This window comes from Strigops habroptila, chromosome 1 (assembly GCF_004027225.2).
Source record: "Strigops habroptila isolate Jane chromosome 1, bStrHab1.2.pri, whole genome shotgun sequence".
In the NCBI taxonomy this organism is placed as follows: Eukaryota; Metazoa; Chordata; class Aves; order Psittaciformes; family Psittacidae; genus Strigops; species Strigops habroptila.
The window spans coordinates 99,718,347-99,746,268 of record NC_044277.2 but is presented as its reverse complement, the minus strand read 5'-3'; the positions used below and the strand labels follow the sequence as shown (position 1 = coordinate 99,746,268).

At 52.6% G+C, this 27,922-nt stretch overlaps 3 protein-coding genes across 14 annotated transcripts; 2 read left to right on the top strand and 1 right to left on the bottom strand.

Annotated features, from left to right (window-relative positions):
• Positions 1-178: 178 nt before the first annotated feature.
• On the bottom strand, positions 179-16,634 carry GUK1 (guanylate kinase 1). Of its 8 annotated transcripts, XM_030506655.1 has the most exons (11): positions 16,506-16,634; positions 14,409-14,568; positions 13,581-13,694; positions 10,815-10,955; positions 10,099-10,212; positions 8,285-8,326; positions 6,209-6,305; positions 2,213-2,351; positions 1,221-1,305; positions 826-911; positions 179-361 (listed from the first exon to the last, which is right to left on the bottom strand). In XM_030506655.1, exons 4-11 carry the CDS (start codon positions 10,855-10,857, stop codon positions 326-328), a joined length of 642 nt encoding a protein of 213 aa, XP_030362515.1. In that variant the 5' UTR covers positions 10,858-10,955; positions 13,581-13,694; positions 14,409-14,568; positions 16,506-16,634; the 3' UTR covers positions 179-325. The 8 variants fall into 8 exon arrangements, 6 of the variants coding, with proteins under 6 accessions (XP_030362515.1, XP_030362529.1, XP_030362557.1 ...); XR_003994430.1 differs by lacking the exon at positions 10,815-10,955 and having other exon boundaries at positions 2,175-2,351; XM_030506669.1 differs by lacking the exon at positions 10,815-10,955.
• MRPL55 (mitochondrial ribosomal protein L55) lies at positions 16,249-18,749 on the top strand. Of its 3 annotated transcripts, none has more exons than XM_030506640.1 (4): positions 16,249-16,642; positions 17,233-17,359; positions 18,304-18,493; positions 18,561-18,749. In XM_030506640.1, exons 1-4 carry the CDS (start codon positions 16,354-16,356, stop codon positions 18,702-18,704), a joined length of 750 nt encoding a protein of 249 aa, XP_030362500.1. In that variant the 5' UTR covers positions 16,249-16,353; the 3' UTR covers positions 18,705-18,749. The 3 variants fall into 3 exon arrangements, with proteins under 3 accessions (XP_030362500.1, XP_030362509.1, XP_030362514.1); XM_030506649.1 differs by lacking the exon at positions 16,249-16,642 and adding an exon at positions 16,643-16,711; XM_030506654.1 differs by lacking the exon at positions 16,249-16,642 and adding an exon at positions 16,705-16,810.
• On the top strand, positions 18,744-22,714 carry C1H1orf35 (chromosome 1 C1orf35 homolog). 3 transcript variants are annotated; one of them, XM_030506627.1, is made up of 9 exons: positions 18,744-18,820; positions 19,681-19,812; positions 19,943-20,096; positions 20,189-20,234; positions 20,334-20,416; positions 20,552-20,624; positions 21,233-21,312; positions 21,621-21,761; positions 21,960-22,589. In XM_030506627.1, exons 2-9 carry the CDS (start codon positions 19,719-19,721, stop codon positions 22,213-22,215), a joined length of 927 nt encoding a protein of 308 aa, XP_030362487.1. In that variant the 5' UTR covers positions 18,744-18,820; positions 19,681-19,718; the 3' UTR covers positions 22,216-22,589. The 3 variants fall into 3 exon arrangements, with proteins under 3 accessions (XP_030362487.1, XP_030362467.1, XP_030362477.1); XM_030506607.1 differs by having other exon boundaries at positions 18,817-18,897; positions 21,960-22,714; XM_030506617.1 differs by lacking the exon at positions 18,744-18,820 and adding an exon at positions 18,954-19,163 and having other exon boundaries at positions 21,960-22,714.
• Positions 22,715-27,922: the final 5,208 nt, after the last annotated feature.

Below are 27,922 nucleotides of genomic sequence, written 5' to 3'. Positions count from 1 at the left end.
AGGGATCCAAAGCCACGTGTCGGGGCCACAGCTGCCCACACAGCTCCTGTACAGCCTCGCAGAATGGCTCTGCCCTTTTGCAGCACATGCCACACAATCACTCCCAAAGCATCCTCCTGAGGTACAAACCTGGGGGAGCACACACCAAGTTTGCAGCGAACACAAGCACAAGTGTGACCAGGTTTCATTTTCTTTCCTTTTAATAGAAACATCCTAGAGTAACTCGGGAGGAGGATCAGTCTAAAGGGAATGTCTCTCGTAATGAAATGGGCATCAGGTGCTTCGGGAATGATGTGCAAAGATAAAACATCCAAGCAGGCTCAGCTCAGGACTTCCTGGATTCTTGGGTCTTCTTGATTTCCTGCAGGGAGATCAGGAAAACTACTGAGTATCTGCCACTCTTTGGGAAAAGCTCTTAATTTCACATCTCTGGAGGCCACAAGCGATCATCTCCTCAAACCAGCTCCACAACATCGCAGGACCATGCCCGGAGTTTACACATGAGCCTTTAGGGACAAGGCAAGGTTTGACTTAGAGGCTCTTCAAAAATAGTGGGCCCCCTTCCATATTGCCAAGGGACATGTGTTTATTTTGCCCCGAACCCAGTATTGTACTGGATCCGTTTCCCACACTCTTAGGCCACTGATCCACCATTGCTCATACATGATCTGTGCTCAGCCTATGTCACTCAGCAGCTCAAACCATATCAAGTGCATGCATGTGGTCACATTTCTGTGGCTGCCTATAGACAAACCTTCACTCACTCATCCTAGAGGTCATCCCTGCCCAGCGAGCAGGGCAAAAAAGCCCCGAATGATGACTCACCTCCAGGAGTGTCTCCTTCAACTCGGAATAGGCTTTTTCTAAATCATCGTTAATAATGACCACGTCGAACAGGCCAGGCTCTTTACCTGGATAGAGAGACAGCGACAGGGAGTTAAGAGCTTGAGAATGTGTCCCTCCCTGTGTCATCTCTTGTGCATGACGTGAGTTCTTATATGGCATTTTGTTATTATTATTTTAGCCCCTCTGCCCACCACTCACAAGGAACTGCAGTGGGAAACGATGCAGTATGGTGCTTAGATAAAACTCAGCTAACGTCCAAGCCCTGCCAGCACTCCTTGCAGAACAAAAGTCAGATGTTCACATGAAAAACATCTCCCAAAACAGCAATACATCCCCTCTCCCTGTGCACATCACTGAAAGGCCTCTGGACTTACTAAGCTCCAAATCTACGCGGGCTGCAGTCAAACGCTTCAGTAAACCTTCTTCCGTCTCAGTCTGTCGGTCACGTAGTCTTTTTTCCTAAACCCAATGACAAAAATATTTAAGAAACATGTGTTCTGAATGCTGGATGCAGAAACCACCACCCACCCCACAAGCCAATGCTGTCTGCCATTTCCTACTACCAGCAACCACCGGCAGGTGAGATAACACTCTGCAAAGGGTGAGGGGCTTCATATACAGCCCAGAGCAAACCAGTGGACAAGGTGAGTTTGGGCTCAAACTCTCCTACCCAGAGCTCAGGCTGCCAGTCTCTTGTTGTCCCCCTGGTTTTGGGTTGGTTTGGTTATTTGCAGGTACTGCTGGGAGATTAAATCTCTCTGCTGGGCACTGATGCCTGGTGCTGTTGGCTTCCTCCTCCACAAACTCAACACCACCAAGAGGGGAGAGCCAGGAGTTGTGGCCTTTACTGCCCATACTCCTTGCACAGCTTCAACAAGTTGCATGCATACGTGTCCACATCCCTCTCTGAACCATGGCAATGATTTTGCTTCTGTGAAAGGCACATTGCAATCATTATTATATAAGATGCCATAAGACCAGAGGGGTACAGGATTTTCAGTGCTGCAGAGAACCAGCTTCCCTCAGTTTAACCTCCTCCTCTCCTCAGCATTAAGCACAACTAACGCATTTAAAAGCTGGCCACGCTGCAATGGAGTCTATAACCCACTGCAGGCAAACATGCCAAAGTGTGGAAACCGTACAGGAGGGACTCAAAAAAGAGCACAGGAAGATTTATCCCCTGGGGGCCAGAGGTTGGGGAGCTGGAAGGGGCAGAGGTAAGGGTGTGCTCAGAAATGTCCTCCCCACCTATTCTACAGCCCTTAAAAATATATAGATGAATCAATGAGGGGGGAACCCCCATCACTTCAGAGCAAGACGCTGATTACCTCTAACTGCCTAACGGCAAAGGAAGGCGGTCGCTCACCAAGATGTCTATGGACGGAGGCTGCACAGAGATGTAGATGGGGTTCAGGTCTGTCTTCTTGATGTTCTTCACACCCTGGATGTCAATGTCAAGGACACAGATCTGGTTCTGGGCCTGAACAGCCTGCACCGCACCTTTACTGGGGACAGAGCAAAGAGGGAAGGGGTCAAGCATTCAGCCACAGCAGCGCGGGCTTGGTTTGTCCGCCTCTAACAGCAGGCCTTGACCTCACAGGACTCCCATGTGCCCAAACTGTAGCAGGAGAGGAGAGGCTGCTCTGTTCTTGCTGAACAGTTCTCCTTCCCCAAGTGTCCTCCGGATCCCTGTGGCAGAGCAGGGACCTGCTGTTTTCTGCTAAAGAGGCTGGCAAAACCACAACAGAAGGTGTGGAAATGGGTAACATGAAACTATCTCATGAGCAGTGGCTCAGGTGCAGTCTGTTAAAGCTCCTGCCTTCAACAAACACAGGAGCAACTTTCACCACAGAGCAAAACCACTACGAACTTCCTTCCTCCTGCTCTGGAGATCCACCAGTTTCTGTACCGACATGCTCTCCTGAAGGATGCTTGAGATGGACACTCCTGCCTGGGTCACAAGATGCACAATTAAGAAAAATTAAGATGCACAATGCCTGCAAATTCTCATATGTCATTACAGATGGTATCTCTTCCCCAACGTGGGGGAATTGCCTTGAGTTTGTTCCTGAACACCTAAAGTTCTCCCTTGAAATCAGCAACGCCAACCCTCTCCTTGTGCACTGGAGGTACCTGTACTAGATACTGGATAGCAGCTCTCCTGGGGGACTTTTCAGCCAGTATTTGCACAGTGCTGTGCAGATTCTCCTCCAAGCCAAGACCCTGTGGCATGATGGCTGGTGTGGAGAGAAGCCCTGCCAGGAGAGCTCAGAAGTGGCACTGTGGGTTTTGAGACCATGAAGTCAGGAGGACATGCAGTGGAAGCAGAGATTAAAGAGCCAACACTGCCCTACAGCTGGCCCCCAACTTGCTCAATTCCCTGCCTGTACCCAGAGCACTTCTTGGGACCTCACCTTGTCACCCTGCACCACCAAGATTTGCTCTCTGATGCCTTCTGCAAAGATGGGCTGAAAACAGAATCCCTTAAGGAAATGCACTTGTGTTTGTCCTAAGCCCCAGGAAAAGGGAGTCACGGCTCCAGTGAAACAGGACTTGGGACCTCAGCCTTCCTCCCACAGCTCTCACCAGCCCTGCTTCTGGCTGTACCAGCTGGAGAACACAGGGTCTTCACCGGCATGGAGGAAATGCACCCATGGGCGTCAGCAGCAGCTGCTTGTTGCCACGGTGCTGCTGTTGGCAGGATGTGAGCAGAGGAAAATGTGACAGCACAGAGTCCTGAACCCACACGTACCATGGCTACATGACAGCTCACTGCAAATACAGCTGGAGAGTGCAGAGGCAGTGCAAGCAGAAGGTGCCTTGGAGGAATAGGGAGCAGAGCAGAGAAGGGAAAAGCTGTAAAGACTTCTGGGAGCCTGCAAGCCCAGAAAAGCCCCAAAGAACGGAGATGAGCACTGGAGCAGCCTGACACAGCGGTGCTGTCAGCTCCTCATGCCAGACGGTGGGGAAGAGCAGGCAGACAGGCAGCTTCAGGCAGCTGGTGTGGTCAGTAGCAGGGTCTACTGCCTGCAAACACACCACTATGATGGGGTCATGCAGGAGGATAGAGGTAGCTGATGACTTTCCTCCTGACGTGGGAGTCCAATAACACAGATCATGTCCCCAACAGGAAGGAGAAAGCTGAAGCCAAGCTGTGAGACCAGCACTGTGCCCTATACAAATACAGAGGTCTGCTGCCTTGCCCGAGGGGGGAGCAGCAAGAACCCAGATCTGAGCACCATTCACCACACATTCACAAGAACTCCCCAAAAATAGCTTGGTTTGCCTTGTGAAAGCCACAGGCTTCATCCGGTATCATCAGGTATCAACTAACTACTGCTACAACTGGTCAACAAAGAGCCAGCAGCTCTCAGGGCCCCTATGTCTGCACCAATTTCAGCCTCTAATTCAAGGCAGCTTCAAAGAAATTCTGGTTTCTGTGGGCAGGACTCAGTGCTACCCCACAGATGGGCCCCTTTCAGGGCTCTTAATTTCAGCAACTAATTTTTAGTTATTCATTATTGTTAGATTTAGCAAGAGAAGCTGTGGCTGCCCCATTCCTGGCAGTGTTCAAGGCCAGGCTGGACACAGGGGCTTGGAGCAACCTGGTCTAGTGGAAGGTGTCCCTGCCCGTGGCAGGGGGTTGGAACTGGATGAGCTTTAAGGTCCCTTCCAACCCAAACCATTCTGTGATTCTATGAACTAGGGAGGAGAAAGGATTGGTAAAAATTTCAACTATTCTGATAAGGATGACGGACTCTCCATTTTAGCACACATCTTATTAGAAACATCCTTAGACACTTGTAGAGGAAACATTAGCTTGGAGAGATTCTGTATGTATTTTGTTTGCAAACTGGTCTTTATTGCTGAGATGGTCTGGGTTGATTTCAGCCTCCCACCCCGCCTGCCCACCACCACAGGCAGAGCACAGGCAGCATGAATATGCAGAGGAGACTGAAGATGAAATTAAGGGTCAGGGAGAAAAGCACCTCAGAAACAAACCCAAACACGTCATTTAATTTCGTTAAAGTATCAAATTCCTGCAAATTTCAAGGAAATTTGCTGAGGAGAGAAGTCTTCTCACCACCTACCCTGAGGGAAAGGCACCAAAATCAACTCCACTGATGTATCAGGCATCGGAGAGCAGCTGTCTCCTCCACATTGTGGCCAGCTGGATTAAGCAGGACCCACGTGAAGGAAGGAAGCCTGTCCTACGCAGGATGAAGCCAGGGATTAAGAAGCTTGAACTCAGTCTCTCCTTGGTGCTGGGTATTTGGAAGATGAGCTGTCAGCTTTCACTTCTCTTATCAAACAAGCAACACTGGAACTATCAAGGCCAGAGCAGAGGGGATTGTGCTCCTCCACCAGCCTCAGAGGGAGCACAGCCAGAACCCTGGCCAGGCTGCCCTTAGCTACAGTGACAGCAAGTGATGCCTGTGCATGTCACACTGAAACAGCTATCCTACTGAAACACAGACTCACCAAATGTTCCTTCAGAGCCGTACACCTACACCACGTTCAACCTGGAGGACTTATGTTGGCACCTCCCATAAAGAAACCATCCTCAGAAGGAAATGCTGCCATCTCCAAAAAATTCTCAAGAAAAAGCACGTTCAGCTCTTTAAGAAATCTATGTCTTCCTGAAAAGTTTCTTTAACACAACTAATTAAATATCTCAAGAAACATTTAACTTTCCTCCTTGGCAGGTCCTTTACTACAGTGCCACAATTTTCTCACAATAATTATATAAGATATCTGACTTCTAATTAACATTGCAGCTTAATGTTTTATTGATCACCAACTCCAACGCTAAAGGCAATGCTATTTTAAAATCCACCTAACTCTTTAACCGCAGTCAAGGGTGCTATACAATTTAGCTGTTTTTAAGCAGCCACTTTACCAAAGCAGCACAAGAATTTGTTTCACAACAGCCAATACAGGTACAGCTCCTGCTCTTAAATTCATCATATTCACATCATTATAGAGAGTAAGCCTTCATTCTGCCCACCACTATCTGCAAGCACTTGGAAAATATTAAGGAGCATAAAAATCACCCCTGTGCAGGAGGAGTGTTACACATACGAAGTACTTCAGCAGCCCTCAAATACTGGAGGCTATAGAGGATCTTGTAACACAAAGATGATTTAATTACAATGAGCTAACTCTCTGCAAGAGTTAATTTTGCCATCTTAATAAAGCTGACAAGGACCTCGCTATCAAAACGAAAGGCTTTGCTTATTGGCATGAATCTGGGTGCTTGGGGTAAAGACAGTGTACCTAAGTCAAAATACTTTTTCCTTCACCATCATCTCAGCTCGCAGCACCGCCTGGGTTCAGCAGCCACAGTGTCTCAGCTGCATACCTTGTTCCATACATATTTCCAGAGAACTCTGCGTGCTCAATGAATTCACCAGCATCAATTTCTTTCTGCATTTCCTCTCTCGTCACAAAGTGGTAATCTGAATAGGGGAAACAGGAAAAATAGCCAGGAATTAATAGCTTTGAAGGTAAAGTTCACGGTCAAAACGACATCCATGGGTGCTTAGGGGAGAAGCAACTTAAAATCTGCTTTGGACAACACTGGCAGACCGCAGATATCTACTTCCTCATTACCATATACAGCATCCCTTCTCTACACCAACTACCCAGACACCTGTTCAGAATGTTCTGGAGCTTTCTCTGTGGCCAAAAATGCTGCTGTTTCATACTCTTCACCCTTCCTGGTGCAGTAGGACCCCCCCCTACGTCCCCACAGGTGTGGAACACATTACCACTGGACTGCCAAGGAAGGCTCTTAATTTGAAAGCATTTATGACTAAAGACTATAATGGGACAACAGAGAGAGAGATAGATAAAAGGGAACATCAAAATCAAATGAACTAAAAAGGAATGTTTCTCTATCTTTTGTTTAAAATCCTCCCTTTCACTTCAGAGTGAAAACTCTGATCAGAAATTAAGAACAAACCTCATCTGATTCTTTCTGAAACATGCAAACAAACCAGGAAACAAAAAAGCAGCTGGACACAAGCTATTAATACAGATAAGGACACCTCATTAAGCAGTTGCACTTCCCAATGCAGTCTACATTTGAGGTATCTCAGCAGAGCTACCTGGCACTTTGGAAAATCAAGTCACTCAATGCCTGAGTATGGACTCGGGTGCTTAAACTGAGCCACGCTTTGACGACTTTGGTCAGTGAGTCACAGAGATGGTGTCTAGAAAAGAACACTGAAGCACATGCTCTGCCTCTGTTAACATTTCATTGTCTAATTAAATTTTGGTTTTCCTGTGCTAAGTCCATCCCTCTTCATTACCTCCTCTCCAACACTTGGCACATGCTACAGAACAGTGATAGCTACAGTCTCATTGCCACTGAGATAAAAACCAGATGTGTGCATCATAGAATCAGAATGGTTTGGGTTGGAAGGGACCTTAAAGCTCATCCAGTTCCAATCCCCTGCCACGGGCAGGGACACCTTCCACTAAAGCAGGTTGCTCCAAGCCCCGTCCAAACTGGCCTTGAACACTGCCAGGGATGGGGAAGCCACAGCTTCTCTGGGTAACCTGTGCCAGGGCCTCACTACCCTCACAGGGAAGAACTTCTGCCTCATGTCTCATCTAAATCTCCCCTCTGCCATTTTAAAGCCATTCCCCCTTGTCCTGTCCCTACAGGCCCTTGTCAAAAGCCCCTCTCCAGCTTTCTTGTTGGCCCCTTTAGGCACTAGAAGCTGCTCTAAGGTGTCCCTGGAGCCTTCTCTTCTCCAGGCTGAACAAGCCCAGCTCTCTCAGCCTGCCTCCACAGCAGAGGTGCTCAGGCCCTCAGAGCATCTTCATGGCCTCCTCTGGACTCACTCCAACAGCTCCACGTCCTTCTTATGTCGGGGCCCCAGAGCTGGACGAAGGACTGCAGGGGGGGTCTCACCAGAGTGGAGCAGAGGGGGAGAATCCCCTCCCTCGACCTGCTGGTCACGCTGCTGGTGATGCAGCCCAGGACACGGTTGGTTTCTGGGCTCAAGCACACACTGCCGGGTCATGGTGAGCTTCTCGTCGCCCAGCAACCTCAAGTCCTCATCCTCAGGGCTGCTCTCACTCCAGTCTCTGCTCAGCCTGTGTTTGTGCTTGGGATTGCCCGACCCAGGCCCAGGACCTTGCACTTGATCTTGTTCAACTTCATGAGGGGCCGCAGAGGCCCACCTCATGAAGTTCAACAAGGCCAAGTGCAATGTATGTATGCATATTTATATACATGTATACATACACATTCTAAAATACATACTTAATTAACGTCTGCCTAACAAAATGCACCCTATAAACACACATATAGGACTAACTTATCTGCTAGAGGGGATTCATGCATGTAGTTCACAAAAGCTTAAGTATTTTCTGCAGAAATTATTTGCACAGCCTGGTGAGACAGGCCCAACTGCAGCACACCCACCTTTGCCATTTACTTCTCCAGGTCTTGGCTTCCTTGTGGTATCTGCAAGCAAAAAAACCCAGCTTTGTAAATACTGTAGATCACACAAGGATATAGAAGTATCAAAGAAATAAAAGCACTATGCAGCAGATGAACCCAATCATGTAGTAAGCCAATCCTCTATTTAAAACTACCAAAGCTTCCAGAATCAGCTAGCTGAACACAACAAAAACGTGCAGGATTGGCCTGTAATCAAAGAATCCTAGATAATAGGAAAGCAGTCAAGACTGTTAGGGGCTGAGTGGTCAATGTGGGACTTACCAGGCTTGGCTTAGTATTCAGCTCTGTTACAGCCTTCCTGTGGAATACTAGACACGTTACTTGGACCTCTGCCTCAGTTGAGGGGAATTAGCGGTGCCCTACTTCACAGAGTTACCTTCATTTGAAAAGATCACGCATCACCCACATAGGTGCTTAAAATAGCCAGATTTAATGAATAAGGGCAAACTCCTGCACAAGGTAGGTGAATAAATCAGCCAGCCTTTGAACCCTGCTGGAAGTCATTCAAACTGGTATTATTTTAAGCACATGCTCTGCAAAACCAAAAAGGAGCTGACAGTCATCATGGAGGGCAACACTGATTATTTTATTTAGGACCATCAGGAGTTAACCTAATGCAATAAGGCTCTGATCACCTGGTCAAGGTTTTTACAAGCACCAGTTGCCAAGGTCTAAGTGGCCTATGGAGATTTAGGAAAAAAAATACCCACCAAGAGGCAACCTTGGGAAAAACGGTAACATTATTTTGGAGTGAGAAGAGAGATTCAGTTGAATCAAAAGCATTGGATGAAACAACAAAAGGAAAGATTTTAAGCTGGGTTTTTTTCATCTCCAGTAACATCAAATCTTTAAACATCCAGTATTTGCTCTTTCATGGAGATCATCCAGATCTCAGAGCAAGGATTTCAACTGCAGTATCCAAAACAGTTAGGACAGTAAAAAAAAATTTCGGTAACATACTTAGAAACACCCTGCAGAGCTCCAGGGAAAATCAGGCGAATGAGCTGCAGCCACAGCCCAGAGTTACGGCAACCTTTAAGGTGTCACTCAAGAAAAAGAGAACAGAATTAGTACTGCAACAGGTAACCTGCCTGATGAAAACTCCCTGCACTTACACCCTCTGTTGTGGACACAGGGGGACTTCAGCACCACTGGCAGGCGTGAGCGGACCAAGCCAACCGGCCAGTGGTTATTTTCACATTACAGGGAACCACCCCATGCACAGAACAAAGGACCCTTGGCCAGCACTTAAGTTACCAATGCAGAAAAAGTCAACAAACCACCAGAGTAATGGCAGGAGAAACGTACGCAGGTGATGAGGTGAACTGTTTCACTGACAGACCTGGTCATGAGACAGGTTTCATGAAACTCTAAATTTTAAATGTAAGACTGGCGTGCCACCCTTGGGCTGTCAAAATCCTCATCAGCTTGCACAGGTGGATGGAAAGAACTGGCTTTTGAAGGAGAGGTGTTAATTTAGAGTCAAGAATCACTCAGAAAAACCCATTACCTCCTTGAGCTGCGTTTAGAGGTGTTGGGGTTCACCAGATCAGGCAAGATTTGTCTGCTATTCCAGACAAATCTTAGACTTGCCATTCCATACTGGTAGCAAAAGGCATCCTGACTTACTTAAACACCCTGAAGACCTCACAGACAAGGCCTTACGACACAGGCAAGCCATGGAAGCCCATTACTTGGGGCATGAATACATCAACAAAAGCAGGCTTGCAACCCTGAACTCCACCACCCTTCGCCAGAGACATACAGATACTCACGGGAGACGCTAAAGCCGAAGATGTTCTCATAATCTTTAAGCAATTTCTTTAACAAAGTGCTCTTCCCCGCACCTGATGGGCCACTCAGAACCACTGGTCTTGGTCCCTGCATGGCTAGAAAGACAGAAAGATATGCTTGGTTAGAAACATCCATGAAAAAACACAGCTATGGATTCCCAGGGGTGGTTGGCCCCACAAAACACCATCTATCTTTTATACCCTCGGATATAAGTTTCTGCAGGCAAATATGAAATTATGAGAAAGCACAAGCCTAGAGCTGATAGAAAGTAACTGGGAGTGCAAGAAATACAAGGGAAATTCAAGCAACTATTATATTAGCAAACTGGTAGCAAACAGCAGGAGCTGCCACCTCTGTGCAAAAGACCTGAGCTAGGAGCCCTGAGGAGGGCGAGAGCAGTTCGGAAAGCAGAATGCAATGTGGCAGCAATGCAGCAGGGCAGCTTCACCTTGCTTTGCTGCTGGCCCCCATTCTTACCTGGGAAGCAAATACCTTGGACAAATAAAGGACATGAATCACTGCAGCATGAACACTCGTCCTCAAGGGACCGAAGTTAAACTCAGACATAACCCAAAGGAGGAGGAAACTGGGCTCCAGCTGTCATTAAGCTGGGATAATTCGAGGCAGCTCTGTCCTAGCTCTGTTCTCCATCACCAGGGTGATGGAAAAGCTTTCTCTAAAGGGAGGAAAATGCTACCTGTGCCTTGGTGGCATGTAGAAACATCATGGGACATCCACATGTGCTGGGCAACGCTAGCTAGTCCTTACTGATACATGTATAGTCACAGCTGCTTCCCTCTCTCAGGGAGAGGCCTCAAGGGGAGTTTGCAGGAGATTGCTGGCAAGAAAAAAGGGCAGAAATCAGCCAGTGTTACACATATGCAGCTCCAAGCAAGGGATGGGATGCTCATGAGATCCCATGCCTCTTATATTGTCCATTTACATCCTAACAAGTACAAACTATGAGCCTGTGATGGACAGTTAAATGTTTCCTATCAGTCCTGGGATAAATATGCAAAGCCTTTACCACAGGCAGACAACGTACTGAAGCCTAGACCCAGAAGCCCAGCACATCCTCCACCACTAAACCCCAAAGCCTTCAAAAGCGGTCTGAACATGAGTGTGACAGGGGACATGAACATGCTTTGGGGTTTATTTCCACATTTCCTGGAGCACTAACTCCAGCCCAAGAGAGAAGGGTTTGGTTCCTAGTACAGGGAAAAAAAAGGCAGCCTGGGGCCACGGAGACCTTTCTGCAGTAGTTTCTTCAGCCAGAAAGAAAAAAACTGGGCATTTTCATGTGCCTGTCTCTCTGGGGAGGAAGAAAGGTTAATCATCAACATGTGAATAAAGAACAAAATCCTGAATGACAGTGCAGGGGGTACCACTGGGGACCCTCATCCATCAGCATTCAGCAGCTTCTAAACCAGAAGTGATGATGAGAGTGGGACAAATCAAACAAGCCTATTTTTCCTATTAAGAAAAAAACCCGAACCACAATTCCTTTCTGCAGCAGTAAAGCCCCTGGAAATGCATATTTTCAACCTCGTTGCCTGGGTGTGGCCTCGGGACCAATCAGCCAACAGACAGTATAATGCCTTTCCATTTCAAATCAGATCAGAGCAATGTCACCCTGACCTTACAAATCACTTTTCAAACAGCCTTAAGCCAAACAGCGCCTCTCCGAAAGTCAGCACCGGATGCTGCAGCAGGGTTAACATCGCTGGGCTGCCTCCCCGACCCCAGCCCGCATCCCTAAACCCCTCCTGCGCAGCCCTGCAACCACACAGGCACCCGTCAGCCAGCACCACAGCTAGAAAATTACACCAGTTTTCCCTCTGTTCCCCGAGGATGCTTTGCACTGACTAGTTTATCCATGCCTGCATGAAGGGATGGGGCATTAATACACAAAGTCTAAGTAGGTGCCAGAAGCAGCTAATGGGGGTGTAGAACCAGCCACGTTCAATCACCATCCAAATGGAAGCTTTATTTTTCATTATTTTTTTTTTTTTTTGCCATTAGTGTCCTCCAGCCTGAGATCCACTGGATCCAACGTTGCCAAGTTGTCTGAAGCATCTCCTTGCCCACTTAAATACAATGGGTGAGCCCTAACCACTGCTTGCAAAACACTGCAGAAGAGGAGCTACACAAAGCCCTCCTGTCACCCCAGCACACTTCGCGACACATCCAATCCCAAACAGTGCTCCTTCATTGTGCACGAGCTTCCTTGGCCACCACTAAAAGCCTCTGCAGTGGACATCCAGATGCCAGCACTGACTCCATCTAAGAGCTTCACAGCCTCCACTGTGATCCAGCTGTGTCAACAAAAACTGCTCCAGACGCATAAGTCCTGGTCCCTGCCTGCAGAACCTGGCCAGGACGCTCCCATCCCAGCTAGAAGGAAAAGAGCTTCCATCTCTTCCCCCCCAAAATTTCATCCGCCCTTCAGAAGGCACTGATAGGAAAAGGGGAATTCAAAGCTGCCCAAATCCCTTACTGTCATTTCATTCAGCCCCAGACAAACTGGGAAAGGATAAGAGGAACAAGCAGAGCACTGGCTGAGAGCAGGCTCCAAAGCATCCTTACCTTTAGCTTTTACCCCCTTTCAGCCCAGGTATGAAGTCCAGCTCCTTGCAGCAGCGATATGAGCGAGCCGGCAGAAAGCTGGGCTATTTGTGAGCTGCCTAAAGCCCTAATTACCAAGCCGCAAGTTTAAGATGGCCAATGAAAAGCTGGTCTTTAATCTTCTCTCCTGGTTTCTCCTCCGCTCCCCACTCTCCCAGTGGTAAAGCTATAGGCAAACAACAGCCAAACTGTCCCCGGCTCTGCAGGTAACCTCCGGGATCACACGGCCCCCGCAGTCACCAAGGAGAGGGGACTCACTCAAGGTGAGGTGGAGGGGACCCCAGGAGGTCTCCAGCCCACACCCCTTCTCAAACATAGCGTGGCTTCAGCTGCTGCTCAGGCAGTGCCCACAGACACCAAAAACACACGGGCTCTGAGATGACACTGATGCACAACAGGCACAAACGCAGGCTATGAAGCTGCTGCTCTCACATTACACACCCAACAGCTGTGCAGTTGGAAACTCTTCTGGAAAGGCACCTGCTCTTGGTTTTAGCCAGGATTTCTGCAAACACTCCTTTTGGACCAAAGTCCACACCGCTGCTGCCTCCAGACACTGCTCAGGTCAACAATTAGGCTACTTATCCACCACAAAGACAACAGGGAAACTCCTCTTGCCCACAGATCCAAACCCAAGCCTCCAAACAGCGCATCCCAGCACCTCTGCGGTGGGACCCCACAGGGTCTGTGCCACCCGTCTGTCTGCGGGTGCTCGTGGTGCTTTTCTCCCTGAAAAAGCATTGGTGGAGTGTCTGGGGAAGATGGAGACTCTCTCCTTGATCTTTTTCCCTTTTTTCTCCCCAAAATACTCAGAACTAAAGCGAGAAAAGACACATACATTGCTATCACAACATCTCACTTCTTTGGGAAACAGGCTAAAAATAAGTCAAGAAACTTGCAGGTGCTTCCTCTCGCCTCCCTCCAAATGCGTCCCTTCTCTTTTGCTGGGGATCTGCAGAGGAAAACAAGACTTAATTTAGAGGAGAGGGGGGATAAATAAGAAGGCGTTTCCACTGCCAGATGAAGGGGCTGGGCCCTTATGGGCAGCTGACAGCAAACACCCACCTCGCAAACCGGGAATATGTGCCAGAGCAGAGCAAAACCTGCTCCCACGGAGCACTTTTGGAAGGCACAGTGCAGAATATGGGGGGCAGCTGCTTGGGGCTGGAGAGGCAAAGGAGGAAAAGGGAGGGTGAGCAGAGGAGATGATCTCTGCCTTGAGACGTGAGCAGCGTAGACGTGGGGGCAGATGCCCTCACCTCTACCATCACATCTGGTTAAACGTGTGCCCCGACTCCAAATAACTGCTCCTAATGATGAGCGGGTCTGCACAGCGATATTACTGCCCTCAAAAGGCTCCTCTGCCCACCCAGCCCTGTTGAACACAGCTCCGCTCCCTCTGGCAACCTGGAGCACTCAAAAACCACAGGCAGCATGCCAAAAACCCCAGAGAAGCCAGATCTGGAAGATCTGGGGCTTTTTAAATCTCCTGTTTGGCTCCCAGCTCAGCAAGGCAGCCACAAGTCACATTTTCAAGCTATTTGCTGAAGCAACGTTACAGATATGTATTTAAGTTCAGCAGAAATTCATTTTTTTCCCCCTTTTCTCAGAGTTTTCATTTTCGGAGCAGATAATGTGCAAATATCTAGTATAGAGGATGGCTCACCTCCACCGGCTTACTCCTAGAACTGTTTTGGATCCAGCCTAACCAGCACGTATCACCAAACCACAGCAGGCTGGAGTTGAGCAGCAAGGCAGCAGCACAGCTATCTGATCAAGGTCCTCAAGTCTAGGGAGATGACACAGCTGGCACTGAGGACAAACAGCTGCAAAAAGACAAGGTGGTCACTGAAGGAGGAGAAATGTTCCTTGGTCCATTCCTGCCTGCTAAACTTGCCCTGTATTTTAACTGAGAGGTGGAAACGCAACCAGAAAAGCAAAGGACAGACATCGCAGGAGTTAAACAAAATTAATGCTGATTAGCAGAGAGGCTTTACAGAGAAGGTAAAGCCCTCTTATAAAGTCGAAAAGAAGATTAAAGGACAGTTTCCCTGGAGCCCCAAGAAAGGTCTCCTGGATTAGGATTATAATCCCATTCCCTATTTTTAGCAGGTTCATATAAAGCCGCCACTCCCACCTTTCTAAGTTTTGGGATGCTTTCCAAAAGTGCAGCCCAGCCAGCCGCAGTAACGCAACAAAGCTTAGCACTGTCCCAGAGCAGACAAACCCTTGGCACTCTGATGTCTGTGAGGAGCGCCACGGGCATCACGGTGCTGCTCCAGCAGCCACAACCCCACACCTGCCATAGAATCAAGTAGGTTGGAAAAGAACTTTAAGATCATCAAGTCCAACCATTAACCTAACAGTGCCAAGACCACCACTAAACCATGTCACTGGGGGCCTCATCCACATGGTTTGTGAACGCTTCCAGGGAAGGTGACTCCACCACTGCCCTGGGCAGCCTGTTCCAATGCCTGAGCACCCTCTCTGTGAAGAGATTGTTCCTAATACCCATCCTAAACCTCCCCTGGCACAGCCTGAGGCTGTTACCTCTTGTCCTATCACCTGTTACCTGGGAGAAGAGACTGACTCCCACCTCACTACAACCTCCTTTCAGGTAGTTATAGAGAGTGATAAGGTCCCGCCTGAGCCTTCTCTTCTCCAGACTAAACATCCTCAGTTCCCTCAGCCGTTCCTCATCACACTTGTGCTCCAGACCCTTCACCAGCTCTGTTGCCCTTCTCTGGCTCTGCTCCAGCACCTCAATGTCTCTCTTGTAGTGAGGGGCCCAGAACTGAGCACAGGATTCACACACTCATTCAGTCAGGGAACAGGTGGGTGAAAGCTCTGGGGCTTCTTTTGCATCTCCCCAGCATGCAGACACCGTGCAGGATGGATGGGCTGCAAGGTCCTGCCCTGCCAGTGGGCTGCTTACATAAAAGGAATTACCTGAAATACTGAAGGAGGAGCAGAGCATCCCCACCACAGCACCCAGAGCTACTGGGAACACACAGCCACCTTTACCCTGGAAACAATTACCTAGACTACTGACAGCCCTTGCTGCCTGCAGTGATGGGCACGCCTGGCTTTGCAGGGAGCAATAATGCTGCAGAAAACAAGACCCGCTCGCTCAAGGTGATTTCACTGCAGAAATCGCCTGGGGCCAGGCCAGCTGGGGCGAGCAGTCACTGCAAGGCGGTGTCCTGCTGCAAACCTGCACCAGTTTAACTTAACCACCGGCTCCGAGCTAGCTGATGCAGGCGAGTGCACTTCCACAGAGGTGAAGCCGAGGCAGGTGTGGTTTCACCACCCGCTCCCCCACACATCCATCGTACACAGAGCTGTGTTTTTGGTTACCTGCAGGGTGCTTGCACCAAGCCCCATCTTACTTCCCTTTCTCCCACTGATGAAACCCACCTGATTCCACACACACCCTCACCGCCCCCTTGGGCTCATCTAACCGGGAGCATCCCGGAGCCATCCCCAAGCACCACAGCGACGTGGCGGGAGGGAGGGGGACGACGCCCTCCAGCCGGCAGACAGGCCCAAGCACGTCCCACCGCCCGCCCTGCGCGGACTCAGCGCCCCATCAGGCCCTCAGAGGGGGGGCGATGGGCGAGCTCAGCGTGCACCAGCTGGCGGGGCTCAGCCTCCCCCTCAGCCAGGGGCGCCCGTGGCGGGACCCGCACCCCTCAGCGCGGCGGGCCCAGCCGTGCCTCACCGCACCGGGGCTGTGCCCTCAGGGACCGACCCCGCCGCTCACCCGCCGCCCGCGCGATGGCTCCGCGCAGCCGCCACCGGATCATGGGGATGCAGCGCAACGAGAGCGACGGGGTCCGCCCCGGCAGCCCCCGCCGTGCGCGCTGACGTCAGGCGGAGGAGGACCAAGAGCGCGGCCACGTGAGCGGCGGGCGGCGGGGCAGACCACGGGCGCGGGCAGGGAGGGGGCGCCAGGGCGGAGCAGTGCGGGTTGGGCAACGCATGGGGCTGCTGGAATTGGGGGGGGGGTGTGTCAGCTCTGGCCTGGCCGTGATGGGGAGTGCGGGGGTTAAGCCGAGCCACAGCGCGGTGGGGAGAAGCGCGGTGCCCTGGGGTGAACCACTGCGGGGAGGCGGGGGGAGGCTGTGGTGGGTCGAACCAAGATGGGGATGGTGGTGGGGAGCCATTGTGGGGCTGAACTATGGCGGAGCAGGGGGAGCCATTATGGGGCGGAAGCATGGCAGGCATGGGGGGAGCTTTCATGGGGCTAAACCATGGTGGGGGAATCATTATTGGGCCCAACTATGGCGGAGGTAGGGGGCGCCAGTATGGCGCCAAACCATGGCGGGGATATATGGAACCATTATGGGGTCAAAACACAGTGGGGGAGCCTTTATGGGGCTAAACTGTGGTGGGGAGGGGGGCAACGTGGGGCTGATGCATGATGGAGAGGGGACCTGGGAGGTTGCACTGTGATGGGGACACAGGGCCATCACCCTACCGCCACGCAGGAGAGCTCCGTGTCCCTCAGGGTGTCCCAGGAGGCTCTGCACCTCCTGCTCTGGCTGCCACGGTCTTGTGCGCAGGATCTGCCCTCACTCCCTGGAGTAAAATGGCAGCTGCGACCCGGGCACTGAGGTGAGTTGGTGGCAGCGGCTGCAGTGCCCCAGAGAGCAGGGGGAGCCTCGCTGGGGATAGGTTTTGTGGGGTGATGGAGGTTTGTGTCCTCCATCATGAAGTGCAGCCAGGCCAAGTGCAAGGTGCTGCACCTGGGTCAGGGCAATCCCAAGCACAAACACAGGCTGAGCAGAGACTGGATTGAGAGCAGCCCTGAGGAGAGGGACTTGGCGGGGCTGGTCACTGAGAAGCTCACCATGACCTGGCTTCAGTGTGCACTTGAGCCCAGAAACCAACCGTGTCCTGGTCTGCATCACCAGCACCGTGATCAGCAGGTCGAGGGAGGGGATTCTCTCTCTCTGCTCCACTCTTGTGAGACACCCCCCCCCCCCGCAGTCCTGCATCCAGCTCTGGGGCCCCAGCATAGGAAGGATGTGGAGCTGTTGGAGTGAGTCCAGAGGAGGCCACGAGGATGCTCTGAGGGCTGGAGCACCTCTGCTCTGGAGACAGGCTGAGAGAGTTGGGCTTGTTCAGCCTAGAGAGGGTCTAAGGGGACACTTTGGAGCAGCTCCAGTGCCTAAAGGGGCTGACAAGAAAGCTGAAGAGGGGCTTTTAACAAGGGCAGGTAGGGACAGGACAAGGGGGAAATGGCTTTAAACTGGCAGAGGGGAGATTCAGACGAGATCTGAGGAGGAAGTTCTTCCCTGTGAGGGTGGTGAGGCCCTGGCACAGGTTGCCCAGAGAAGCTGTGGCTGCCCCATCCCTGGCAGTGTTCAAGGCCAGGTTGGACGGGGCTTGGAGCAACCTGCTCTAGTGGAAGGTGTCCCTGCCCGTGGCAGGGGGTTGGAACTGGATGAGCTTTGAGATCCATTCCAACCCAAACCATTCTCGGATGTAACACAGCGCGGTGCCACCTACTGCTCTCACAGCCCCGACTGACCTCACTCCCCTTTACCTCCCCCTAGCGCCCTGCGCCTCGACACCATCCCCAGGCTGCCTCCGGTGCTCGCCCTCTCCAGCCGCAGCAACTCCAACCGCACCTCCATCTCCCACCTCCACCGGCAGCTCTACGGCCGCCTCTACCCCGTCCTCCTGGTCAAGGCCGACGGTTCCACCGTCCGCCTGCGCTACAAGGAGCCCAAGCGGATTCTCATGGTGAGACGGGCGGCGAGCGGGGCGGCGGCGGGCGCGGCGAGGCCGGGGCCTCACGCCGTCCCCTCAGCTGCCCCTGGACAGCAACACGCTGCCCGAGGCGGAGCGCAAGGCGCGGCTGCGGCGGCAGTTCCCCAGCAAGCCCAAGGCCGGGCCGGAGGACACGTTCGAGGGCATCGACCTGGGCACCTACGAGCGGTTCTGGAAAAAGTGAGGCGGCGGCGCCAACCTCTAATAAATAAACGCAACCGGGAAATGACTCCTCGTGGTGCCGCCATGGGCGGGCTTATCCTTCGGGTTCTCCCCCGCCCTGTGCTTCCTGCTGCGGTGGTACGGCCCGCCTCGCAAAGCCACTCCCCCCGGCGCGGTGGTGGCGGGCGGGCCCCGCAGGCGGGAGCGAACGCGAGGTGCGTGTGAGGGGGGGGGGGGGGAGGCGTGTGTGACCCCGCGGTTTGAACCCGCAACACCCCTACCCCCCCCAAGTCCCCCCCAAGGTCATGCGGGGACGCCCGGGCCGGCGCTCACACACCTCCGGGACACGCGAACTGTCCCCTGGACGTGCAGTCGCTCTTCCGGGTCATGGAACAGGCCCCCTTCCCCCAGCCGCCGGCGGCGTAATTCCTCACTCCACTCCTTCTGCAGTTCGTGTACCCCATCTCTCCCGTTACCTCAGGTCGGGCAATCCCCCTTAAGCCGGCCGGTGTCTCCCCCAGGCCCTCCCTGACCGTCCACCGTCCACCCCAGGCCCTGCAAACCCTCCCAGGCCGTGCAACCCCCCCCACATAGCCTGCAACCCCACCAGCCCCTGTAGAACCCCCCCAGCCCGTCTGTTACCCTTCCCCGGACCCTGCAGTCCCTCCAACCTGTGCATTTAACCCCCAGGCTGTGTAGCCGCCCCCAACCCGTGTGTTCTCCATGCCCCCCAAGCTGTGCCTCCCCCAGCAGGCTGTATATCCTCTCCCCCAGGCCCTGCCACCCCACTTCCAGGGCGTGCAACCCCCCAAGCCAGGCACCCCTGTGCCTCTGGGTTGTGCATCCACCCTTCCAGGCTGTGCAGCCCCCTCCCGTAAGGCTTTGCTTACCCCACCAACTCTAGAGGGGGTATATTTGCTTCCCCCCAACTCAGTGACCCTCACTCCCCTACACGGGGGAGCTGTGGGGGGCTAAACCCGGGCCTGGTCCCTTTGCAGGTCACCAACACCCCACCACCACTGGGGGGTCCGGCACCATGTTTGGCTCATCCCGAGGAGGAGTGCGGGGGGGCCAGGACCAGTTCAGCTGGGAGGATGTCAAGACAGATAAACAGCGTGAAAACTACCTGGGTAAGGGCTGACCTTGGCTGACCCCCCCTTCTGTCCCCATCCTCCCTGTCCCCCCAACATGGTTTTAGGGTGCAGATGGAGGTTTTGGAGTGTTATGATGTTATGGAGGGGGGTGTCTTGCCCCCCACAGGGAACTCCTTGATGGCGCCGGTGGGCCGGTGGCAGAAGGGGAAGGACCTGACGTGGTATGCCAAGGGCAAGAAGGACACAGCCCCTGCGCTATCCCGTGAGGAAGAGCTGGCCGCCGTCCGCCTGGCCGAGCAGGAGGCCATGCTGGCAGCCCTGTGGGTCTACACCCTCCATCACCACCCCAAAAACACAGGGGGTGCAAGGTATCACTCCCCCATACACACGTTACCTGGCTTTGGTTTTATAGGGGCTACAAGAACCTGAAGAGGCAGCCCACTGGGCTCAGCAGGGAGGTAAGGGGGGCCCATGTGTCCCATGTCCTCTCCCCTCAGCTCTATGTGGGCTTTTTTGGGGACACACGCACACTGAGGGCATTCTTGACCCCCCCACAGGACCTGGCCGAGGTGTGCAAGCGGGACGGCACCGAGGGGGACGAGAAGAACGTGGACCGGGTGGTGGGCTTGGGCAGCTCCAGGTACAGGGAGCTGGGGGTCTTGCACTGAGACGCCCCATTCCAGGGCAATTAAGTTATTTACTTTTGCCATTTTAATGCTCTTCTGTTCTTGTTTTGGTGGGTTTTGTTTTCACTTGGTGACTCGTCTCTCCCCAGTGGCAGCGCTGGCAGGATAATGCTCTCCAAGGAGGACAAGGAGGCAGCCAAGATGGGGCTCTCTATCTTCACGGTATGGTGCTGTCATCTTCCTCATCAGGTTTAAAACAGAGACGGAAAAAGGGCAAAAATCCTTGCCTGACGCTCAGGGTGATATATATAACACTAGAGCTGATGGCTGTAGCACAGAGACCCATCAACTCTGTCTGCACAGAGTTAATTTGTAGGATTTTAACTGGAAGCAGCTCTTGTGGATATTTTATTTTTTTCTGAATTTAATTTTTGTTCAATTTTCTTTTTTTTTCCCAAATTACATTTAATTTTTCATAGAAGCACAGACTGGTTTGGGTCGGAGGGGACCTTAAAGCTTACCCAGTTCCAACCCCTGCTACAGGCAGGGACACCTTCCACTAGACCAGGTTGCTCCAAGCCCCGTCCAACCTGGCCTTGAACACTGCCAGGGATGGGGCAGCCGCAGCTTCTCTGGGCAACCTGTGCCAGGGCCTCAGCACCCTCACAGGGAAGAACTTCTTCCTCACATCTCATCTCAGTCTCCCCTCTATCAGTTTAAAGCCATTCCCCCTTGTCCTGTCCTACAAGGAGAAAGTCCCTTTTTCTTGTAATTCGAAGCTATGGCCTCACGGACTCGCTCTGTATCTTTTTCCCTCTTTCTAACCCTAGCACCAGAAAGTCTCCAGCAGCCCTGAGATGCCCATCTCCAAGAAGAAGCAGGAGAAGGAGGAGAAGGTGGAGGAGAAACGGTGAGTATGCACACCACCACTTTGGTGGGAAACTACCAGAAATGGCCTATTTTTGTAGGGGAGATATTTTGCAAAATGCTTCTATGGCTCCTGTTGGCATTGGGCTTGTTCTGCATCTGCCTGAATCATCCCCAAAACCTCTTCTTTGCCCCCAAAACCTGTTTGTTGTTTTAGGGTTTTTTTTATGGGCACTTCTCCTTGGCCAAGGAGGGAAGTGGTGGGATGCAGGAGAGGGGGATGGGGATGAGTTTTTGGAGGAGCCAGACAGATGTGTGGGGCAGGGATCCTCACTGATCTCTTCCCCACAGACCGGAAGGGAACAAGAAATCCAAAAAGGAGAAAAAAAAGAAGAAAAAGAAGAAACATAAGAGGGAAAAGAAGAAGGACAAGCATTACAGGAGGGATGCTGCCTCATCATCCTCCGAGTCTTCTTCGGATGAGGATGACAGGTAGCTCAGGGTTGGCAGGGCATCATCGCTGGAAAACGGGATGCAGGATTTAGGAGAGCCGCATGGTCATGGCTGGAATCAGGATGCTCCATCAGCATCTCCTGGCTTTCCAAAATCCCTTTTTCATCCCCTTGTTGGTGAGTCAGCTTGTTGGTGTCCCCTGTGTTCCTGCTGTCCTTTTACTCTTCCATCCCATAGGCACCACCGATGGAAGACCCAGCAGCGCCCCAAGACCTCGCGGCATGGCGGCCGGCATCGGCACGACACGGATTCCTCCACCAGCAGCAGGGATTCCGGCAGGAGCCCCTCGCGCCATCCTGCCCGTCAGCGGAGCCGGAGCAGGGACGGCCGCGGTCGGCACCCATCCCCGCGGCGCAAGGGGAGGAAGAGGAGCAGGAGCCGGTCCCCTCCATCCCGCGGGGCCAGGCAACGCCACGACACCGATTCGGACTGAGAGGAAGCTTGGGCGTTGTTTTCCATGGAGATCTCACAGAGACTGTCTGTTTTATAAGGTTATTTAATTAAAGAAGCCGCAGCTCTGCTGTTGCCAGGGCTGAGCCTGGCAAAGGGCGGTGTGTGGTGCGATGGCAGCTGCCCCTTCCCTTCCACAGCCCCTGCCTTCAACCTGGGGCAGCTCCCCCAGCCATGGCAGGGGACAGCAGGGGCCCGGGTGCCTTTCTCCTCACTGCCTGGATCCGTCCATCCAGGCATGATTTAGCTGCGGGGTGGGTGCTGGCACTGGGATGGTCCTGGCTGCGGTGCTGGAAATGCTGCGAATACTTTGTGTTTATGTAAAGAGACTTACTTATTATTATGCAGTTGTTATTATTACTGTGGTTTTAACATCTTCTTTCAATGCCATCGAGTAGCTGCCAGTGAAGAGGTGAAGGAGAGTTTCTTCCCTTAAACCTTCCCTTAAGTTTACAACTGTGAAATAAAACCCGGGACTCTCACTCTTGGGAGGGTTTTGCATCTTGGACCCAGTGGGTTTATGAGGGCCAGGCGGAGGGGCTCTCCATGGGGCTACCTCTGTGCTCCATAGGTGTTCCCCACATAGTGATAGGTGCTTTTCATGTGATAAGGGTGCTCCCCGTGGGATTACATGTGCTCCATGGAGCAGCAATGCTCTCCATGAGTTATGGGTGTTCTCCATAGGTTGCTATATGCTCTCCATGGTCCATCACACACTCCATAGGGCACGTGTACCCTGGCCATGATGCCCCAAGGTTTCATCTGTGCAAAGGCACATTTGGAACTAGATCTGGCCACTGCCATAAAAGATAATAAAAAGTACTTTTACAAATATATTAGCAATAAAAGGAGGGCCAAGGAGAACGTCCATCCTCTGTTGAATACCAGGGGAAACCTGAAGGTGAGGAAAAGGCTGAGGTACTTCATACTGTCTTGGCCTCAGTCTTTAATAGGCACGCCAGCCATCCTCAGGGTACTAAGTTACCTGAGTTGGATGGCAGAGATGGGGAGCTGATTGAAGTCCCCATAATCCAGGAAGAAATGGTTAGTGACCTCCTCTTCCACTTAGATGTACACAAGTCTATGGGGCTGGATGGGTTACACCCAAGAGTGCTGAAGTTGCTGGCAGAGGAGCTTGCTAAGCCACTCTCCATCATCTATCAGCAGTCCTGGTCTAGTGGGCAGGTCCCAGAGGGTTGGAGGGTGGCCACTGTCACGCATCTCTACACAAAGGGCAGGAAGGAAGATCCTGGAAACTACAGGCCTGTCAGCCTGAGCTCAGTGCTGGGCAAGGTCATGGAGCAGATGATCCTGAGTGAGATAGTAAAGCACATGCGGGAAAACAGAGGGATCAGGCCCAGTCAGCATGGGTTCATGAAGGGCAGGTCCCGCTTGACCAGCCTGACCTCCTTCTATGATGAGGTGACCTGCCTGGTTGATGAGGGAAAGGCTGTGGATGTTGTCTGTTTGGACTGTAGAAAAGCATTTGACGCTATCATCTCCCACAGTGTTCTCCTACAGAAATTGGCTGCTCATGGCTTGGATAGGTGCGTTCTTTGCTGGGTTGGAAACTGGCTGGATGGCCAAGCACAAAGGGTGGTAGTAAATGGTACCACATCTAGTTGGTGACCAGTCACTAGTGGTGTCCCTCAAGGCTTGCTGTTAGGGCCAGTGTTGTTTAATACTGGATGAGGAGATCGAGTGCACCCTCGGTAAATTTGCGGACGACCCCAAGTTGGGTGGGAGTGTTGATCTGCTGGAGGGTAGGAAGTCTCTTCAAAGGGATCTGGGCTGCTGTATTGGTGGGCTGTGGCCAATGGTATGAGGTTCACCAAGGCAAAGTTCTGGGTCCTGCATCTGGGCCACAACAGCCCCATGCAATGCTACAAGCTTGGGGAAGAGTGGCTGGAAAGCTGCCCATTGGAAAAGACCTGGGGGTGCTGATGGATGGCCACTGAACATGAGCAGCTTGTGCCCAGGCAGCCAAGAAGGCCAATGGCATCCTGGCCTGTATCAGCAATAGCGTGTCCAGCAGGGCCAGGGCAGTGATCATCCCACTGTACTGGGCACTGGTGAGGCTGCATCTCAAATCCTGTGCTCCGTTCTGGGCCCCTCACTACAAGAGAGACATTGAGGTGCTGGAGCAGAGCCAGAGAAGGGTCTGGAGCACAAGTCTGATGAGGAACGGCTGAGGGAACTGGGGGTGTTTAGTCTGGGGAAGAGAAGGCTCAGGGGGAACCTTATCACTCTCTACAGCTACCTGGAAGGAGGTTGTAGTGGCATGAGGTCGGTCTCTTCTCCCAAGTAACAAGTGATAGGACAAGAGATAACAGCCTCAAGCTGTACTGGGGAGGTTTAGATTGGGTAATACCCAATTTTTTCACAAAGGAAAAAATTTTTCACAGAGAGGGTGATCAGGCATTGGAACAGGCTGCCCAGGGAAGTGGTGGAATCATTGTCCCTGGAAGTGCTCAAAAACTGTGTAGATGAGGCTCTCAAGTGACGTGGTTTAGTGATGGTCTTGGTAGTGCTGGGGTAATGGTTGGGCTTGATGATCTTACAGTTCTTTTCCAGCCTATTGATTCTATGATTCTTGACACACTGAGAAAAGGGAAATTCTCACCAACAAATAGAAATATCGATCCAAATGGAAAGAGGTTGTCCCAGGCAGCCCCGGGCTGGAGCACCGCTGGCTGCAGGAGTGGCCGTGCCAAGCACAGGGGCCTCGTTTTTGAGTTAATGATGCAACATCTCTTGCTGAAGACAAGGCGGGTTTGTGTGCCTCGGCAAACAAGAGCCCCGGGCTGGCAACCGGCCTCGCTTTGCGCTTTGGAAGCGCTGGGGGGGTTTCTTTCACCCCACGGCCTGGCCTGCAGCCGGGCAGGAGGGACGGGGTGCGGAGCGGCGCTGCCGGTGCGGGGTGGGACCAGGCGTGCCCAGTGTCAAACAAGGGCAGCATTCATTGTCGGGGGGACACAGCAGGACCAGGGTGAGGAGCTGAAATAAAGCCCTTCTGTCCTGCTCCCCGGCTGTGAGCACGTGCGTGACCCCGGCAGCGCGGGCAGCGGGAGATGCTGTGGAGCGGTCGTGAGCCTCAGTGCTCCCCCAGCACACCCCAAGATGCTTTTGGGTTAGGGTTGACAACCTCTGGGCAGGATTTCAGGGTAATTCCTACTGGTTTGAGCAGCCGCAGCCCCAGATCCAGCCCAGCGACCCACTGGTGGCTGTCCGCGTGCAACCCATGTGGCACAAGTGTGGTATCCCTGAACCCCTGTGCTCCCTGGCTGGAGGCTCTGACCCAGCCAGCACTCCCCAGGCTGAGCTCACTGAGCTCGAGGTCCAGGTTGTGACAGGGCCCTGCTGGGAGCATCCCAATGCAGGCCTGTGCTTAACAGGAACTCAGCACCGGGAGCTCCAGGCTGAAAAGGGAACCAGGGGAGAGCTGAACAACCACAGCAAGCAGAGGACAAACCCAGAGCCCGCATGAATCCCAGCATCCCACTTCAAGTCATGCTCCCTGTGTGGGCTCCCACTTCCCCTGCCTCCATGTCCCTCGTGGGTGGATGGATGCTTCCAGCAGGGCTGGACTCTGCCAGGATAATTCACACCCACAGCTCTAAGCAGTCCCAGGCAGGACAGGCAGGTGTTGGTTTCATAGAATCTCAGAACGATTTGGTTTGGAAGGGACCTTAAAGCTCATCCAGTTCCAACCCCCTGCCATGGGCAGGGACACCTTCCACTAGACCAGGTTGCTCCAAGCCCCATCCAACCTGGCCTTGAACACTGCCAGGGATGGCGCAGCCACAGCTTCTCTGGGCAACCTGTGCCAGGGCCTCACTACCCTCACAGGGAAGAACTTCTTCATCATGTCTCATCTAAATCTCCCCTCTGTCAGTTTAAAGCCTTTCCCCTTTGTCCTGACCCTACAGGCCCTTGCCAAAAGCCCCTCTCCAGGTTTCTTGTCAGCCCCTTTAGGCACTGGAAGCTGCTCTAAGGTCTCCCCAGCTTTACCAAGCCCGATGCTGGTGGAGCTGTGGCATGGCCATCCTGAAGCAGTTCAGCCTGGCCAGAAGGGCTCCCTCCGCCCAGCTTCCTCCTGCCTCTCCAGGAGGCTGCACATCTGGCTCCCTGCTCCTGCAGAGAACTTGCACCCATTTACTACGGGCTGTGAGCCGATGCCTCCCTCAACTCCACCGCCAGGTGTTTCACAGCTCAGTCTCCCCCAGGCTCACCCCTTTGAAACCTCTGCAAGGCTTTACCCCGCACCTGTTGTGTTCACCAGCCCAGTTAAACCATTCCTGGGGCTGGAGGAGCTTTACCCACACCATTAATGAGGGGACAGTCAGGGAGGGCTCCGGGTCTGTCCCTCCCAGCTCGTCAGTGAGCCAGGGGGGCACATAGAGGTTTGCGTCACCCAGGTTGCATGCCCTCCTTCAGTCTCCACTTTTGACCCCACACGGAGGAATGGGGCAGCAGCTCTTACCCCTTGCCCTGTCTGAAAGAGGTGCCTGTTTCGCACTCAAAACTGACATCTGAGAAAAATAATTTGAGAAATATGGATAACATAAAAATAATGGTGAGTGGGGAAGAAGGAGCCCGGCCCCATCCCCACTCCAGGGCTGTACATCCCACTGACCTCGCTGCCAAACTGCTGTACCCATTCCCGGCTGGACTGGATGGGAACCACACCAGAACCAGTTTTATGCTCACCCTTCCCCTGGGCATGAGCTGACTCCTGCCTGGATGGGTGGCTAAAACCCCAGGGCTGGGCTTAGCCCAGGGCAGAGCAGAGGGCACGTCAGGCTCCCTCAGCTCGCTGATCCTGGGGAATCACCAGCACATTCCACATGTTTTCCTTGTCTGGCCCTGGCCAGCAGCAAAATCTGAACATAGGGGAGCAGGATCTGCAGCATGCCCAGGACAACTGCGTCAAGTCACTCATGCCATGGTGCTTCAGGTGAAAGCCATTGCTTAAGAGGAGGTTGAAGTGTCGTAGCACATCATGAACCTCTTTAGGGGTGGGAGACGAGAAAGGGGGGGGGCTCTGCTTATTTCGGCAGCACAAAGTGATGCCAGCAGAAAAGCCGGCCCTTCAAGGCCAGGGAAGCTGCCCCATCCCAGGCAGTGTTCAAAGCCAGGTTGGACAGGGCTTGGAGCAACCTGGTCTAGCGGAAAGTGTGCCTGCCCATGGTAGAGGGGCTGGAACTGGATGAGCTTTAAGGTCTCTTCCAACCCACACCACTCTGATTCAATTCCCTCCCAGACCAGGAACAGACATCCTGCTCTATTAGGCATGTGGAGATCCTGATTCAGAGCTTGAAACTCAAGGCGAGAATAACCTGACGTACAGGAGTTTTGTAATCCTGTTGTTTGCCCAGTATTATTTACCCTTTACTACTGAAGCGAGCCCAAGGAACAGACCTGGGGCTCAGGCAGTGCTTGCTGAGGCACCTGAATCAACCCACCCTCCCACCTGCCATTCACCCAACTGAAGACAGAGCAGAGACAACACCCTTTATGCTCAGTGAGCCTCTGCCCAACAGGTCAGTCCCAGAGCAAAGCATGCTCAGGCTGAGGGCAGGTGCTGCTTAAAGCATTGAGAGAGGAAACAAAACCTGGGGAGCGAGGGGAAGTGTGATCTGTCAACTAGAGATCAATCATCCAAAATGCCAGTTCTGGCTTCACAGCCA